General features: G+C 45.9%; 1 protein-coding gene across 2 annotated transcripts in view; it reads left to right on the top strand.

Annotated features, from left to right (window-relative positions):
* CCDC186 (coiled-coil domain containing 186) overlaps positions 1 to 6,418 on the top strand; it is a 34,813-nt gene extending 28,395 nt beyond the window's left edge. For both annotated transcript variants that reach the window (XM_053948997.1, XM_053948996.1), the window contains 3 exons: positions 377 to 587; positions 1,602 to 1,821; positions 2,504 to 6,418. In XM_053948997.1, coding sequence (XP_053804972.1) covers positions 377 to 587; positions 1,602 to 1,821; positions 2,504 to 2,587 — 515 coding nt within the window. In that variant the 3' untranslated portion in view covers positions 2,588 to 6,418. The remainder of the gene's footprint in view (positions 1 to 376; positions 588 to 1,601; positions 1,822 to 2,503) is intronic.
* Positions 6,419 to 16,206: the final 9,788 nt, after the last annotated feature.

Raw genomic sequence — 16,206 nt, forward strand, 5'->3', positions numbered from 1 at the left:
TTATGAGTCTACACAGTTTTCATTGTAGTATTGTAATTTTAGTTTACTCCAAAACGCACATTTAAAATCAGCTGAGTCTTGTGCAAGGTAAATGGACATGAAGGTGTTTAAGTGGGAATAAGCATTCCTGAAGGGAGCACACTTAGACCAGAGGCAGTGCACCCACAGGAGGGGACTGCGCCGCTGTCCCAGCGTGTTCCATTTAAACACTGTAAGGATCCTTTAGGGAAAACCCCACTAACATAAAGGGAAACTGGCATCCCGGGGAAAGTATCCTCAGCTCCTGACAGGTTGTGAGTGCATGCTCTGCTCTGCTGGGGGCACTTCACCTGATGTGAGATCCAAAGGAGTTTTACAAACACTGGTGTGTTGGCAGGGTCCCTGAACGCGCGGAGCAGCACCGAGGATCGGTCGCCTGAGAACACTGGCTCTGCCGTGGCTGTGGACAGCTTCCCAGAGGTGGACAAGGCTGTCTTGGTTGAAAGAATACTAAGGCTGCAGAAGGCACATGCTCGAAAAAATGAGAAGATGGAGTTTATGGAGGATCACATTAAACAGCTAGTGGAAGAAATCAGGAAAAAAACAAAGTATGTGCTGTGTTCTTTTCATGCGGGTTTTCAGTATTGAGCTGATGCACTAGACAACAAAACTAATTGTCTAAGTGAAAATGTTTAAAACAGTAAAAATATTGCAGTGACAGTAGATTTCATAGATGGAATTCGTTTTGTGGGTTTTTTTTTCCCTTCTCTTTTCCCAGCATTTATAGTAATTGCCAAGTTTTTGGCAATTTTTCAGGAGGAATAAACTGGCATAAGTGGGGTTTTGGTAGCAAAATGGTCAGCCAGTGGCTGATTTGAGGTGGACTGCTGCCACTGGCTAACAGAAAAGTCCATTCTCATCATGTGCTTAAAAGGGTGCTGATTGTGTTTGCTTTGGAAGGAGAATCTGCATTATTCCAGATGGTACTCTGGTATAGACATCAAACAAATAATATATCTGAGCTGAATGTGGTCAGTGGTTAATGTGTGAGACAAGATTCCACTTAAATGAAAATCTCATCTTACAGGATAATGTCTGGTACTTCAGTTAGGAGGGTAAGAAATGCTGGCAGAAAGCTGCTTCTGGAAGGTGCAGTTGCCTGTTAGGAAGAGCCCTTGCTTAATGAGTCCATACATTTGTGCTCAGCTGGTACCATTTCACAGAACATGATCACAGCTTGGGAAGACTCTTGGGAAGTGACTTTGTAATTTTTTTTTTCATGTGTAGAAAGCTTAAGATTCCATGTTTGGAGTCCTGTAGCAAAGAAAAGTAGATTTTTTAAAATTACCTTTCTTGTCCCAGTAGCTTTTCAGAATACTTTTAAATAAGTAAATCCTGCACATTGTAGTCTCTTGGCTTACCAGCATTTCCTATATCACTATTGGTATCCCAGGTTTTCTTCTGACATAGAAATTGCAGGAATAAATTTTTACTGCTTTTTTGGTAATACAGTACTGCTTGAAAATAAAATTACTCATGTCAGGAATCTGAAGTTACTTCAGCATCTGACTCTTCTGTCTTGTAATGCTATGATGTTGTTGGTTTGTTTTTTTATCCCCCAGAATTATTCAGAGTTATATTTTGCGGGAAGAAGCTGGAACACTGTCATCAGAGGCCTCTGACTTCAACAAAGTACACCTGAGCAGGCGTGGTGGGATCATGGCATCTCTGTATACATCTCACCCTGCAGACAGTGGGCTCACGTTGGAACTCTCCTTAGAGATAAATAGGAAGCTTCAGGCTGTGTTAGAAGATACATTACTGAAGAATATTACATTGAAAGTGAGTAGCTGTGCCAGTTCTTCTGCACATTCTTGTGGTTCTCAGATGCTCCCTTCACTGCATGCTGTTAAAGGCTTTTCAGAAGTCAGCTCATTTTGATTTGGTGCCACTGGTAGCATTGGGGTTAACCAGGGAGTTCTGTGACATGATGCCATGTACCTCCAGTTTAGGACCCTCAGAGTATGCTGCACTAATGGGCTCTGCTTGAAATAAGTTCTGGAGCGCCATGCTTCAGCAGGGCAGAGTCTCTCCATGCTCTCCCCTGGGCATGTGGAGCCAGGAGTGCAGGCTCTGCTCCTGGGGCAGCACATCTGCTGCCAGGGAGAGGTGGCAGGCTGGAAAATGGTGTGCAGGCTGCCAGCTGGGCTGCAGGGCTCTGCCCAAGCTGGAGATCTCCTCCTGTAATCATCATCATTCTCTTTGGATGCTAGGGGACCTGGCATTCTACCTTCCAGACATCCTGTAGAATACTGGTAACTGCAAAAAAGGACTTGCTGAGAGCTTTGAGTCTCTTATTGAAATGGTTATGTTTTTTTCTGAATCTAATAATTTGCATTTGTTCTGGATACTTGAAAGTATCAACCTGCTGACATAAACAGTAATTTTGACTTGCTAGTGCATTTTGTGCTGATGGACTCATTTCCCTGTATAACTTACCTTATCATTTTTCCCCCATCCAAAGGAAAACCTGCAAACTCTAGGAACAGAAATAGAACGGCTTATTAAACACAAGCACGAACTGGAACAGAGAATAAAGCAGACATAACTAAAACTTCTGGGGACTCACCAACCTGAAGATGCAGAAAAGGCAGGTGCTACAGACCACTGTGTTTTACATTCTGCCTGCCAGCACAAGCATCTGGGTTTTTGCAGAAGAAGCCTTTGGCTGCACAGGCTCACTCGTGTGAGAGATCAACAGGGTTTGGCATCTGTGTGGTTCTGTCTACCCAGGACCAGCCTGAGGCACTGCTGAAATTCATTGCACACTACATTTATCTGACACTTCTATTTGAAATACAGATGCTTTGCAGTGCAGACTGTTTGGAGTGTGAGTTGCCATGAGATTTTAATTTCTGCACTGTGTAATTAATCAGTCTTTTAATGATGGAGCTTGAAAAAAAAAAATAAAGCCAATTATGTCTTAGTTGCTATTGAACATATCCAGTGTTACTGAGCTTTAAGGGCTTTAAGACATTTTATTTCCTGTCTTGCATATTATTTCTGATGGGTTGATTAAGCATTTTTGACACATGCATGGAATAATGCTTTGTTACAAAATTCTGGGTTTTAAGTGGTGGCCACGATATTGCATATTTTCTGCTTTAGATTAACATTCAACTGGTCAATTTCTTTATTCCAGAGGAGTGAAACAACAGTAAAACTAAGGAATTAGAAAGTGTTCTGATTCAGTTTTTGAGTTAATATAGTTGAAACCAAAGTCAGTTCAGCAAATCTTGTAAACCCTTGATCCTTAGACATATGATCAAAAGAAGTCTGATATCAGATAATTGGTTAATAAAGTTCTCTAGGCTTCTGCATAACTAACAGCATTTAAGGAGTTTAAGCTGCCCATTGTAAATCTATGTAAGTACATGTAGGCATGGTGGTTGCATCTGTTTTCAAAGACAAATGGAAACCAGTGAAATTTTCTTATTAACTGTGGCTAGACCAACTAGTGACAATAATGGTAAGAAATAAGAAATAGATCTAAATGCGATTTTAAGCTATTTTTGGACTGTGAAAGTGGCACAGGAGTCTGTGCAACTCCTTGACTTTACTGTTGTGAAGAATTAGTTGATGAAAATAACTGAAAACTGTTACTTAGTCCTTCAGTGGCTGAGAGGGTGATGGAGGAAGAGTATCAAGGTGACGAGATTTGGGTTAGTCACAATATCATGTTCACATTTTAATTCCAGGATAAGTAATATACATGATGTGAAATATCTTTATTCCAGCAGTAAATGTGTAGTTTCTGTATCTATCACCTTTTGACCAAAATCAGTTGAGCAGATCACCGTGTAAATACATACTTCAGGTTTTTATTAAATACTTGAACTTCCTATTGCCATGAAAAATAGAGTCAATGTACATTTACAATAGCAATGCTTTAGCTACTTTAATCAAAAAGGGGGGTGTGGGGAGAATCTCTTATGCAGGTAGTGTTTGTATTGTACACTAAACCTGAATGAGGGACCTGAATTTGGCAGCACAGAGGAGGATAATTGATCAGACATCTGGGTGACTTAGTGGTGTGAACTCCATTTTCAGATGCCACTGAGTTGCCTGAGCTTTGTAATAAAATAAATGGAGCAAAAGAGCCTAATTTGGTTTGAATAGTTTGGTTCAAGACAGTGGGACTTCCTCGTTCATTTAAAGATGGGCATCTCTGAAAGTCCTTGTTGGGATCAAGACCTGCTTTGTGCTCCAGAGAGCTTCAAGAGTCTGGGATGGCAGGTCCCTTCAGTGTCAGAGGGTTAAGTATTCCTTTGGAAAGGGAGAATGGGAGCAAATAGTTTAAAACCTGAGCAAGTATTACATAGAAACTGCAAGCCTTTAATCTGGGTGGGGTTTTATACATCTATTTTTCTAAATCCTGAGAGCAATGGTTATCTGAAATGTTAGGAAATTTGGGCCAGTCCAGTCATGGGACTACTTCTGCTTTACTGTTGTTTAAGCAATGTGAAGTGGCAAATACCTGGCTCTGCTGAAACAGGTTTGTCACAGCTTCCAGGAGGCAAACAGACAGTTGTTCATGACTGAGCTTGGACCTTCTGTTGAGAGAAAGTACTCTAGAACAATTTGCATGCTAAAACATAGCTTAGCTCTTGTATGTTTGTGTTTTCATGCTTTAATGTACCAGATCTCTGGATGTTTTCAGGCATTCAGCTGAATGATTCCAGTATTTTAGATACCATGTTAATATTGTAATTTTTAATGTATGTTCTCCAGGTGTACAGTGTGAATGAAGGAGGGATGTGGTGCAGATGGAATCAGTGCAATGGCTTTGTGGAAATTCTTATTTCTTTTTGGCATGGTTGTTCTCCTTTTAAGTTAAGAAACCTAGTTAGCTGTCCTCCTGCCCTGCTGAAATGCTGCTTGCTCTTTGTAGCACTAATAACTTCTCAGACTTTTTTTTCCCCTTGGTTATGGAGACACACAAAGCAGCCAAAATACCACGTTGTTTTTTGTGCATGGTGTTTTCATGGACCAAATCTGTTATCCACAGGTGTTACTTTAAACATATCTGTTAGAGATGGAAAAATCATTCTGGTTTGCACATTGGCAAGCGACTCTCCAGTCAGCCCGGGGTGTGATGAGTACCAGCCAGCAACTTGGCATAAGGATGTTCCTCCTTTTTGAGAGGCAGTGATGTATCACCCATAAAATGTTCCTGTTCCCATGGGGTAGCTTGTCAGGAGTGTGATGCTGTTGGTGCAGTACTCAGAACACTTCCTGTGGAAAGGTGTTTCTGTGGGGTGGCTGACACAGGTGAGCACCAGCTGGTGCAGGGTGGGTGTGAGCCTTGTGTAGTGATCTCATCCCACTTATCCTTGTTTTGGAAATTGTGTTATGAACCTGAAACTGAAAACTGTCCTCAGATAAACTGAATTTTAGAGACAAACTGGTGAATTCATGAACTAATCATGAAGGCAGCCTGGAGCATGAAATGTCACAGTGACATGCCTGTCACTGAAATTCAGTGTCCATTAGACATGGAATTGCCACAGGCTGCTTTTGAAAATTCCAGGCTTGTGGCTGGTTGTGTCTTACAAGCTTAAACATCTGTTTCTTAAATACTCAGGGTGCTCTTTTCATTCAAACATCGCACAAACAGATGTTGTTAGAGGCCCTACAAGAAAGCTGCCTATGCTTTTCCACCCTCTGTAAAATCCTGCACTGTCATTGTCAGAAGCCAGACCCTTTGACCTGAAAAATACAGTTTTATGCTATAGAAATCACTGGCTTGCTGTCATACAGACTTGTGCAATATTTTTAATTATAGTGTCCAGAAAAGTGGAGATTGAATTCTTCCTTGAATATTTTCTCACTATCTTCACCTGTTGCTGGCAACACCTGTAGTATCTCTCTTAAAATATTTTTAATTGCAATGTTTTGGTTCATAACTAAAAAAGAAAAATTTAAAAACAGTGTGTCTGGCTTCCAGTGCATCAGTTGTAAACCTGAGTGTCCACATGCTGCAGAGACCTGAATCTGGGGAGGGGTTCAGAGGGCAGGGCCTGTCCCAAGGGCCTTCACCCTTCCTGTGCAAGTCACTGTGACTGAACACCAGCAGTAGGTGGCACAAGGAGTCAGGTGTACCCTGTCTCACCTGTCCAGGGACAGGTGCCTGTTTGCAGAGGGAGCTGGGTGGTATTTAGAGCTTTTCCAAGATGGATGGGTGTTTCCTTCCCGTTTTCGTGTTCTAACTGAAACTGTTGATTCTTCCAATCTGTGTGTGTAAGTCCTATACACAGAATGTCTTGTTGATTTAATTTTGTAGATACCTGTTTCTGTATAAAGTTTTCAAAGGTATTGCTATACATTATGTATATACTGTACTTTGAAATAATAAACATACAAATGTATGAAAGCCTGGTTTGGGTCTGATTTGTCCCACTGTTTGCTGCTGCCTGGCTCCAGTTGTGCTGGCAGCTCTCAGAGTGGGGTGGCAGCAGGGTTTGTGCTGGGTGTTCATCCCTGGGAGTGGGAGCTCGTGATGCCTGTAAACAAACACTCTGGGCTAGAAGCAGCTGGGCTGCCTGCACCACCAAAGCCCTTCTTGTTCCTCTCGAGCGGGTCTGACTGTAGGCAGGAAATCCGAGCAGTGCTGCAGGTTCTGCCCCTCCCGTGCTCGCTGCCAGCCCCGGCTTGCCTATTGCACCCGGTAAACAGGAGGTGGCAGTGCCTCTTCTCCGGTACTGCCAGTGGGAGGAACAGCAGAGCCAGGGAAAACACCTCTCCCTGTATTCATCCCTTGGGCATTGCGGTGGACGGGCGACAGCTGTGCTGCAGTTAAGGACTGCAGTCCCTGTCAGTGCCCTCGGTGCTTTTCCCTTCCATAAGCTGAATTTTGGGAATCCCACAATCCCATCAGCAAGGACTGGTTCCTTGGCTGCAGCTCCACGTTTGCTCCTCTGATTTATTTATTCTCTTGTAGAGATCTAACAGTTTGTTTTTAAACCATGATAGTATTTTTTAATAAAAGTAGTCACTGTGATCATGTCTGGTTGCTGGCAGTGCTTCTATTAAAAACCTGGGAATGGGATTGATATGGGTTGTCCTTGCAGGGAACCAGAAAAAGGGAAAAAGAATACGGTGAAGGTGATAATTTATGGAATTTATTCTAGTATCTCCCAGAGTACCTTAAATGAGAGAGGGGGCTGTCCTATATCTTGCTGAAATTTAATGGCAAAGAGCCTCAAGCTTCCCAGGACCAGGCCAGGGGCTCCCAGTGATTTTTCTGGTTACAGTTACCTGCATGACCCTATGCTGAAGTTGTTTCACAGCTCACAGCTTTTCTTCCAGCTTTTTCCACTGAAAGCAGGTACAGTTGTTGGTGACAGATGTGACCAAAAATCAAGGTTTATTTGTGCTTCCTGAGTATTTAACGCTGCTACTTGGAAACAACAGTGTGAAGCTAAGCTTCCTCAAATACTAATTTTGGCTTTGGTGGTATTTGCAAGTGGCCATTTGGCAAAACACTTCCCACCCCTGCTTTTGGGTCTGTGTCTGAGCCTGACCCAGCTGAGCTCTGTGCAGAGGAAGGGCTCTCATGGCACGTGTTAAGTGCTCAGTGCTGAAGTAAGCCAGGCTGATACTGCAGCTACTGTGTGATAAATATCTAACCAAATGCTAGCAGTTATCTTCTCTGTCTGATTGTAAATGAGGAAATCATCCCTGCTATTTCTCTCTCTCTCTCTGCTTTATTTTGAGGGATTTTTAATAGCAAGCTCTGCTGGAGGTTTTGTTGCTGAGGTTGTTTTTAGGCTATTTTGCATCAAACCACAGTGGGTCTGTGCCAGATTCTGTGAGATTTTTGCAGGCATAAATGTAGCTGTTGCAGTAGCAGAGTGCTGCTGAACAAGTTGTTCTCATCTAACGTGTAGAAATAGGCTGTTAGATGTGTTTGTTGCTGTTCTGCTCCAGTGGGTGCCCTGTAGTCAGGAAATCCTCTGGCCCTTGGGTTTCACTGGTCTCTTGACCATGTGCAGCTGCCCACTGATCTCAGCAGGGCTGCTCAAATGCCTCGAGTGAAGCACCTTTCTCATTAACAGGCTGAGTCCTCGGAATGTCTAACATCTTCCTAAGAAGTTTCTATTTTAAAATAATCCCATGTGTGTGGAATAAGGCAAACGAAAGCACAAAGTCTGTGAGCTCTGACCGAAGTGCACTGGTGTTTGACACAAGGTAGGTGAGCACAGCCTAGCAGGCACTGCTGCTCTCTCTGGGGTGAGTTGGTGTGTCCTTAAGCACTGCCCTGGGCCATCCAAGCTGCAGTTCTTTGGGAGCTGCTGCTGCCTTTGGAGATGGATTGAAGCAGGGTGTGAATGCAAGGCAGTTTATTCAAGCTGCGATCTGCAGCAAGACAGAAGGTTTTGTGAGGCTGCACTGTGAAAGGAAGTGGTTAAAAATACTCTGAAAATGGTAGATCTTAAATTATTTTAACTCTAGTCAGTACCTAGCACAGGGGAGAGGAAGAAGGTGAGAATTACTCATTTTAACACTGTGGGTAAAAGCAGCATATGTCTGAAAAAACGGACCTTGTGCTGTTCAGCCTAGACCTGTGTTTTGGTCCTGCAAATTCTTTGAAAACTTTTCAAGTCAAAGAGGTTGAAAAAACCAAACTTGGGCTCAGAGCTCTGACCTGTTCATGCTGTAAGCGGCTTGTACTAATCAACTGCCCTGGCCTCACTTTAGTAATTAGATTATCAGAGCAATCGTGATTAGATGGACTCTTGAAAATATTTAAGAGCTTCACACCTCTCGAGAAGGGATCTTCATCCATGGTAAAGAGAGAAATCATAATGAGCTGCTGTCAGCTTCTCATGGGCTTAACATGTGGAGTGACACAGGCTGCTGACAACCAGACCTGTGATGCCCTTCCCCTGGTCCCTTCCCCTGGTCCCTTTCCCTTGCCACGTGTCTGCTTGGACCCAGGGCTCGCTCAAACCCGTGGGGGTGGCTGGCACAGGGAAGAAAGCTGTCCCACAGTGAGATTTTTGCCTGTCCACCTGCTCCCAAAGCTGTCCGAGCAGCTCCGGGTGCACTGCAGGTAATGGCTCAGCCTTTTGAGGCAAACAAGGATATTTGTTTTCCCTGGCAATGCTGCAGGTTGTCTGAGGTGGTTGCACAGCTCCCACAAGTGCTGTGCAGCCAGAGTGCCCTGAGGCAGGACAGCTGGCAGTGAAACCCATCCAGAGCTCCAGGTAAAACCTCCCCCAGAATCCACAGCCCCTTGTTTTGCTTGGCTTTAATCAGACATTTCTGGGATCTAGAAAGACCCAGCTAGTGCCAAGCAGGTGTTTTCCATCAGCAAGGACTGGCAGAGGAAAGCCTCTGCTTCATAAACCAACCCGCTAAAGAGAGCAGCCATCAATCAGTACCTGTGACCTTGGACACTGTGCTTGGGAGCCCTCGTGGTCTTTCTTGGGCTGTCCAACCCCAAACCCAAATGCATCAAGAAGGTCTCCTGCCAGCAGGGCATGACTACCATGCAGGCACTTCAAAATACAGGCACACCTCTAAACCAGGACCTGACCAAACACAGGGTGGATGGAGTCATCTTTGCTCCTCAGGCAGGTAAAGCCCATGGAAAAGAGCATGGCAGATTTGGCAGTAGGCCTGTAGCATGAGGCTGGCACATTGCTTTTTTTTGTTTACCTGAATTATGTCAAACTATTTCCCTCTCTCAGAATTTCCTCGCAGTTTTCCAAGGCTGCTTGTTGATGCTGAAAGATCAGTCAACTATTTCAAAGTGATTTGACCTTGCTTGGGTTGGTGACAGAGCCCAGACCTTGCAGGTAGTGGTCACCTTGTAATGCCAGAGCCAGTGTGGCGTGTCTCTCATTAAAGACAATGTTCAGGCAACTGCAAGCAATGCCAGGGCACAGTGGCAGGGGAGCTCCCTCCCATCACACTGAAGAGAGTGTGATTTAGCTTGCCTTGGCTTTGGTGGCAGCTGAAACAATAGAAATGTCCCCAAAGGCCAGGACTTGCAATCCAAGGGATTCTCTAGAGAGCAATAAATGGAGGTAGTTACGTTTCATTAATTGTGTATCAGAGCAAACACTGGAAAAACACCAACCAACCAAAGCAGTGAGTTTACCACTGACTGCTGGGGGGAGGCCTCTGCCAAGAAAGCTGCCTTGGATCAGAGAGCAAGGAAGTGAAGTCCTTCCAGAAGATGATTCAGAGCAGGCTCATGGGCTCCTGCACTGATGCCCCATCACCACTGTGCTGGATGAGGCACGGAGGAGTAGCTCCTGTCTGGCCACCATCCTCTGTGTGGATGCCTTGGGACTGGTGAAGAGCCTTCCTCAGATACAGCTGCCAGGGAGGTCAGCTGGGGTTCTAATCCCTCATATCACAGAATCACAGGATCATTTGATTGGAAAGGGCCTTAAAAGCCATCTATTTCCAAGCTCACTGCCATGGGGACACCTTCCACTAGACCAGGTTGCTCCAAGCCCCATCCAGCCTGGCCTTGAACATATCCATGGATGGGACATCCACAACTTCCCTGTTCTACTTGTGCCAGTGCCTCATCAACCTCACAGCAAAGAATTCCTTCCACACAGCAAAGAACCTCACAGCAAAGAATATCTAACAAAACCTGCCCTCTTTCAGTTTGAAGCCATTCCCCCTTGTCCTATCCCTACAAACATTTATAAAAAGTCCCTCTCCATCTCTCTTGTAGCTCCTTTAGGTACTGGAAAGTGCTTCAAGTTCTCCCTGGAGCCTTCTCTTCTCCAGGCTGAACAATCCCAACTTTCTCCACCTGTTTTCATAGCAGGGGTGCTCCAGCCCTCTGAGTATCTTTGTTGTCCTCCTCTGAACTTTCTCCATCAGGTCCTTTTCCTTCTTCTGTTGGTCCCCCAGAGCTGGATGCAGCATTCCAGGTGGGGTCTCACCAGAGTGGAGCAGAGGGGGAGAATCTGCCCTGCTGGCCACGCTCCTTTAGATGCAGCCCAGGACATGATTGGCTTTCTGGGCTGCCAGCACGGGCTGCCAGCTCATGCCAAGCTTCTCATCCACCAGCACCCCCAAGTCCTTCTCCTCGGGGATGCTGCTTGTCCACAAAAAAGGCCTAAAATCAACATACAGGGGAGAGGAAGGAAACTGGCTAATTGGTTAAAGACTGAGGGATGTGGAGAAAGAGAATTTTTTTTCTAGAAAAGCCATCCTGGCACAAGAGCAAACTCTAGTTGCTTTTGGAGTGTCATGGGTTTCCTTCTCCTCCACAGAATGAGCTCAGGGTGCTGCATGCCCAGATCTGGAGTGCAGCTGACAACGTGATCTTAAACTTCTCTTTGTTCAACCCTGGGGCATCCAAACATGCACTTCTGAGTGGCTACATGTGAAACAGAAAAGTCTCTCTTTGGAAATGTGGCCCAGAAATGGCTTGCACAACCATATTTACTTTGGAGGTTCCTTCTGGGAAGCGTCTGCCTGTTCTGGTCTGTGTGTCGGCTTGCAGCCCCATCAATTTTCCCTTTCCCTCCTTCCTCTCCATGCTTCTGGGAGTGCCTGTGTGGGAGCCAGGGATCCCAGCCCCTGCCAGACCTCACTCAGATTCGTGATTCCTGACATCGTGTTTCCTCCAAGGAGCAGGACACAGGACCATCCCTGAGCAGAGAGCACAGAAGTAGAAGTGCATGGGCAGGGGGAGAGGAAAGGAAGATGCAGATTCTAATTTTTGATGGGTTTAGAGAAGAAAGAGGTTGTTTTGAGGGGAGCTGATTGCTTTGTTTTTCTTTTACAAACAGTGCAGGCAAGAAATGTAATTGGTAATATATAAGAAAACACAACTCTCAACCGGCAAAACATACACGTATGATTTGACTGTCAGCTCAGCTCATACAAGGAAGGGCAAATTGTGTTATAACAGTACTGGGAATAAAAAAATTGTGAGGATTTGCATGAATCCATCAAGAGCCCTGCACTACTATTTTAGGATACCTGTGTTGCTGGAGATACATTGAAAACAGAACTACCAGGAATAAGGAATGGCGTTTCTAAACAGCCCAGGAAAAAATACAATCCCAAACTCATTCTGTTGTGAAGATGTGCATCCAGAAAAGGATAAGTGAAATGGGACCACTCAAAAGTACCTAGATATCCTTCCCAAGTTCCTCTGAAAAGCCTTTGCACAGCTGCTGACAAAGGTCTGAAAATGACTGTTGCCAAGCATATGCATCTATCATGATGGGTGACATTGCATCATCATTTCCTGATGATCCTATTTTCCTGTCCTTATCCCTTTGCTGTCCCATGTGAAGATTAGAGAAGAAGCTCTAACAACCGGGAGTGTTGGGTTTTGCCTGTGCAGAACAAATTCTTCCTGATCCTTGCAGGCATCTTCTAGGCACTGCTGTCATAATGAAATCCTTAAAGATTTCACCTGGTACAGTAACAACTTTCTCAAGTACTGATACATGGAGATGAAAGGAGCAGAGGAGTGTGTTGGCCCTTGTGAACGGGCAAGGCGGGAACTGCAAAGCCACTCCTTTGCAGTTTGGGTTCGCAGGGGCGAGCGCGAGGTGCGCCAAAGGGGAAGCGGCGTGTGCAGCTATCGGGTGTCCATGTCTGCAGAGATGCCCTGACTGCAACGCCAAGAAAATCAAACCTGCGGCCAAGAAAAACACCATTAAAATGATGCAATGACATAAGCTGAGCGCCGCTCGTGGAACCCAAATTACACGCAGAACAATCAAGAAGGAAAACACCGACGACATTCGCTTGTGTAACAGGGGTGTCGACCTCCCAGCTGGCAGGCAAGCAAGGGCACAAGTGCAGGCACAAGTAACACCAGAATTAAGAAGAGGGGCTTGACCTTACTGAAAGCATCAACCAGGCCTGTCCCTTAGAGGTAATACTGTAGCAACCATGAAGACTTCATGTTCAGGTTTGTACATTTGAAACTTGTTTAAAATCCATCACATTTAAAAACCCTACTAGGACAGACCTGCCTGATGAGGAGGGCAAGGCAAGAAAGCTGAAGCTCAGCACCAGGACACGGCCTCTTGCTCAAATAAAAAGCTGGATAAGGAAATACTTCGCATTTGTTGAAAAAAGAAGAAATACACTTCACCAACAGATATTTGAGATCTGTGTCAGGAGGGGTTGTGCCTGTAAGATAAATACTGATGGTTGTGCTGCAGGTAGGACACAGGTGTGGGGTACGGTCTCTAGATTTCTGCTCCATGTCTTTTACGGGCTCCGAAAATGTTGTGATGCCAGCACTATGTATACTGGCAATGCAGTCAGGTTATAGAACGGCCATGAGAAAATGCAAATGTAGATCCACACAAAAATAAAAACATTCTGGCTCAGACCCAACACTAAATTATGCTAAAAAGCAGTGAATAAAAATTTCTCCATCAGAGAGTAAAAGGCATTTTATTCACTCATCACCCCTTATTAATGGTATCTACTAATGAGTAGCATTAGTACTAAGGGTATCTACTGATGAGTAGCATTTATTGTTCATGCTTCACAGCTTCATCTGTATTTTGGACTTTAACATAAGCAACATGATCCAACCCCTGATAAGTGAGAGAGAGGAAACAGAGACACAACACAAGGTGTTCCCATCAAAATCTCAGTTTCTCTTAATGCACAGAGAACCTACAGGACCCAGTGTTGCTCAAAAGCAAACATCCTACTCAAGAAGCACCCCCTCAAATTGGGAAGGAGAGGTCATCTGGTGCCTTTAAACACAGCCTTCAGTTACCACATCCTCAGGATCTCCTGGTGACCGCTGGCCTCACCCTCAGACAGTGGGATGCAGCTGCAGGCTCATTTGAGGCCATTTGTGGTGGACCCCAGGCTGGACTCACAGCGCGGCCCTCACCCCACACCCAGAGAGCAGCTCTACAGGGGGGCTCTTGCAAGCAGCTTTTGGGGTGGCCTCCCCACAGGCTCAGACCCCCAGACAAGCCACTTCCCACCCTGCCTTCCTCTTCCCCCTAAAATGCCTCTTTGCTGGCAGCTTTAGGATCTAGGTCTGTGAGCGAGAAAGAAGCAGCACCCAGAGTCACCAAGCTACCCAAAGTCCCCAAGAACAAAAGATTAATTTAAATGTCCTGGCTTGGAGCAGCCTTGGCCGTTAGCTTCAGGAAGTCTTCATCAGTTGTGCGGAGGAGGAAGCACCTGGAAATCACAGAATTAATTTGATCTGAAGAGATTGCTTTCTGGAAAAAAACATGTGTCAGTCCCCATTACTCAAGATCGCAGGGGCAGGGATGGGACAAGCCACACGTGGTGTGTGAGTATGCTGGATGCCAGTCCAGTGACATCAGCCGAACCAGGCGTTTCCTCAAGCCAAAGACCCGGGTCAGCTTGGCACCAGGCTGGGCTGTGCCCTGCCTGGCTGGGCTGACACAGAGCAGGGAGCCACCACCTCCCCACAGCCCTGCCTCCAGAGGAGGGGTGAGGTCAGAAACAACCAGAAAGAAGGAGGAGGTCTGGAAGGGAAGTTCTGAGCTTCTCCATGGATGGGGATCCCAAGTGAAAGCCAAGTCCCATGGGACACCCAAGTCTTCTCTCCACAGCCCCACAGGCCACATGTGAGCTCGGCAGCTTGCGCTGCATTTGACATAACGAGGAGCAAACGCAAGCCTTGCTGCTCGCTGCTGCTCACTGCAGAGTGAGAGCAAAGCCACAAGGTGACAGCTGCAGTGACAGCAGTGACCAGCCAGGGTGGAGCCGGGATGTGCAGTGCCCTGGGTGTTGTGCAGAGGCGTTTGGAGGTGGCAGCAGACCCTGCTGTGTCCCTCTCACTTCACAGCTGCTCTTAAAAACATTCAGTTTCTATATCATTTATCCTGAACTCCACTCTCCATGCTGAAGACACTGACCCTGACCCCTTTTAAAGGGGATGTATCTCACCCCTTTTGCTAAATTTGCTTGAGTACTTGCAGCCAGAATGTCCACCTGGTCTCATAGCCAACATTTAGGATGTTTGCAGAGGCAGCTGCGGTGCAGCAGACACTGGAGAGAGCTGCAGCCTACCTACCGTGGCCAATATGCTCCTCATTTGAGCTGCCACTGAGTTGGGAGCAAACAGTACTCTTAATGTACAAGATTCCTTCTGTAGATTATATTGATGGCTTGGAAGAGAAAGTTAATTTGAACTTTTCTGTCTCCACAAAATAAGAGACTGTGTTTTGTTGTGTAACAAACAGACACAGGACTTCACAATGCCTTGGTGTCTTCTCTGCACACTCTGCCCCACCCATGCTGAAGTGCAAAGCCAGGACAGGGTTTGACTTTTGTTCTCAATGCAGGAGCAGCAGATTTTGGGAAATCAGAGCCAAGAGATTTGTCTAGAGGGGGCTAAGGGCATGTGTCCCACTCATGATTTTAATGATACTGAGAAGACAGGCTAGTGGCCAAGTACCACAGTAGGTCAGGGAAGGAGGTTTGATTTCCCATTGCAAAGTGGGAAAACATTGCAGACCACCAAGCCTCACTTTTGGTGGGGTTGAATGCAGAAATGTTCCTCCCAGCACTTGTTCTGGCACCATGGTGTGCCCAAGCAGTGCCCCATTCCTGCATGGAACCAGTCAATGCTGCACCTGCAATGGCGTTAAACAGACTTAGCACAAAGCTAAACATCATGTGTGTGCTTAGCAGCCCTGTGCTCTGAGTGCCTACAAATAGGCTGTGCATTAATTCACACAAGTGGTAGCAGGCATTTGGGTCGTGGCCTGGCCGGCTGCTGTAATTCAGTTGTACTTCCTGGCTCTCCCTTTCCTTGTGTGAGGGACTGCCTGAGTCCATGGCTGCCAGTGAGGAAGGCAAGCCTGAGGTGTGTCAGATAAAGGAAATGTGATGAAAATTCCTCAGTTTATCCACAAGGCCAATTTCACCTGGCAAACTCTCATCATTTGGAGCATCACCTCCATGCTGGAATGGGCAGGGGAGGCAGGAGCAGTGCTGAGACCACCCCTTCTCCTCTCACCCCAGGCTGTGGCCCCAGAAGAGTTGAGCACATTGCACCCATCAGGTTCGTGGTGATGGGGGCCCAGAGAAAGGCAGTGCCAAGATGGGCAAGTGTCTTCTCCCATTTGGCACAGCTCAGAGCAGGATGCAAAGGGGGTTGGTGAGCACAGGGAGCCTCTCAAGCTGCTCTAACCTGAGAATCTGCCTCTCTCTCAGAGC

This window comes from Vidua chalybeata, chromosome 8 (genome assembly GCF_026979565.1).
Source record: "Vidua chalybeata isolate OUT-0048 chromosome 8, bVidCha1 merged haplotype, whole genome shotgun sequence".
In the NCBI taxonomy this organism is placed as follows: Eukaryota; Metazoa; Chordata; class Aves; order Passeriformes; family Viduidae; genus Vidua; species Vidua chalybeata.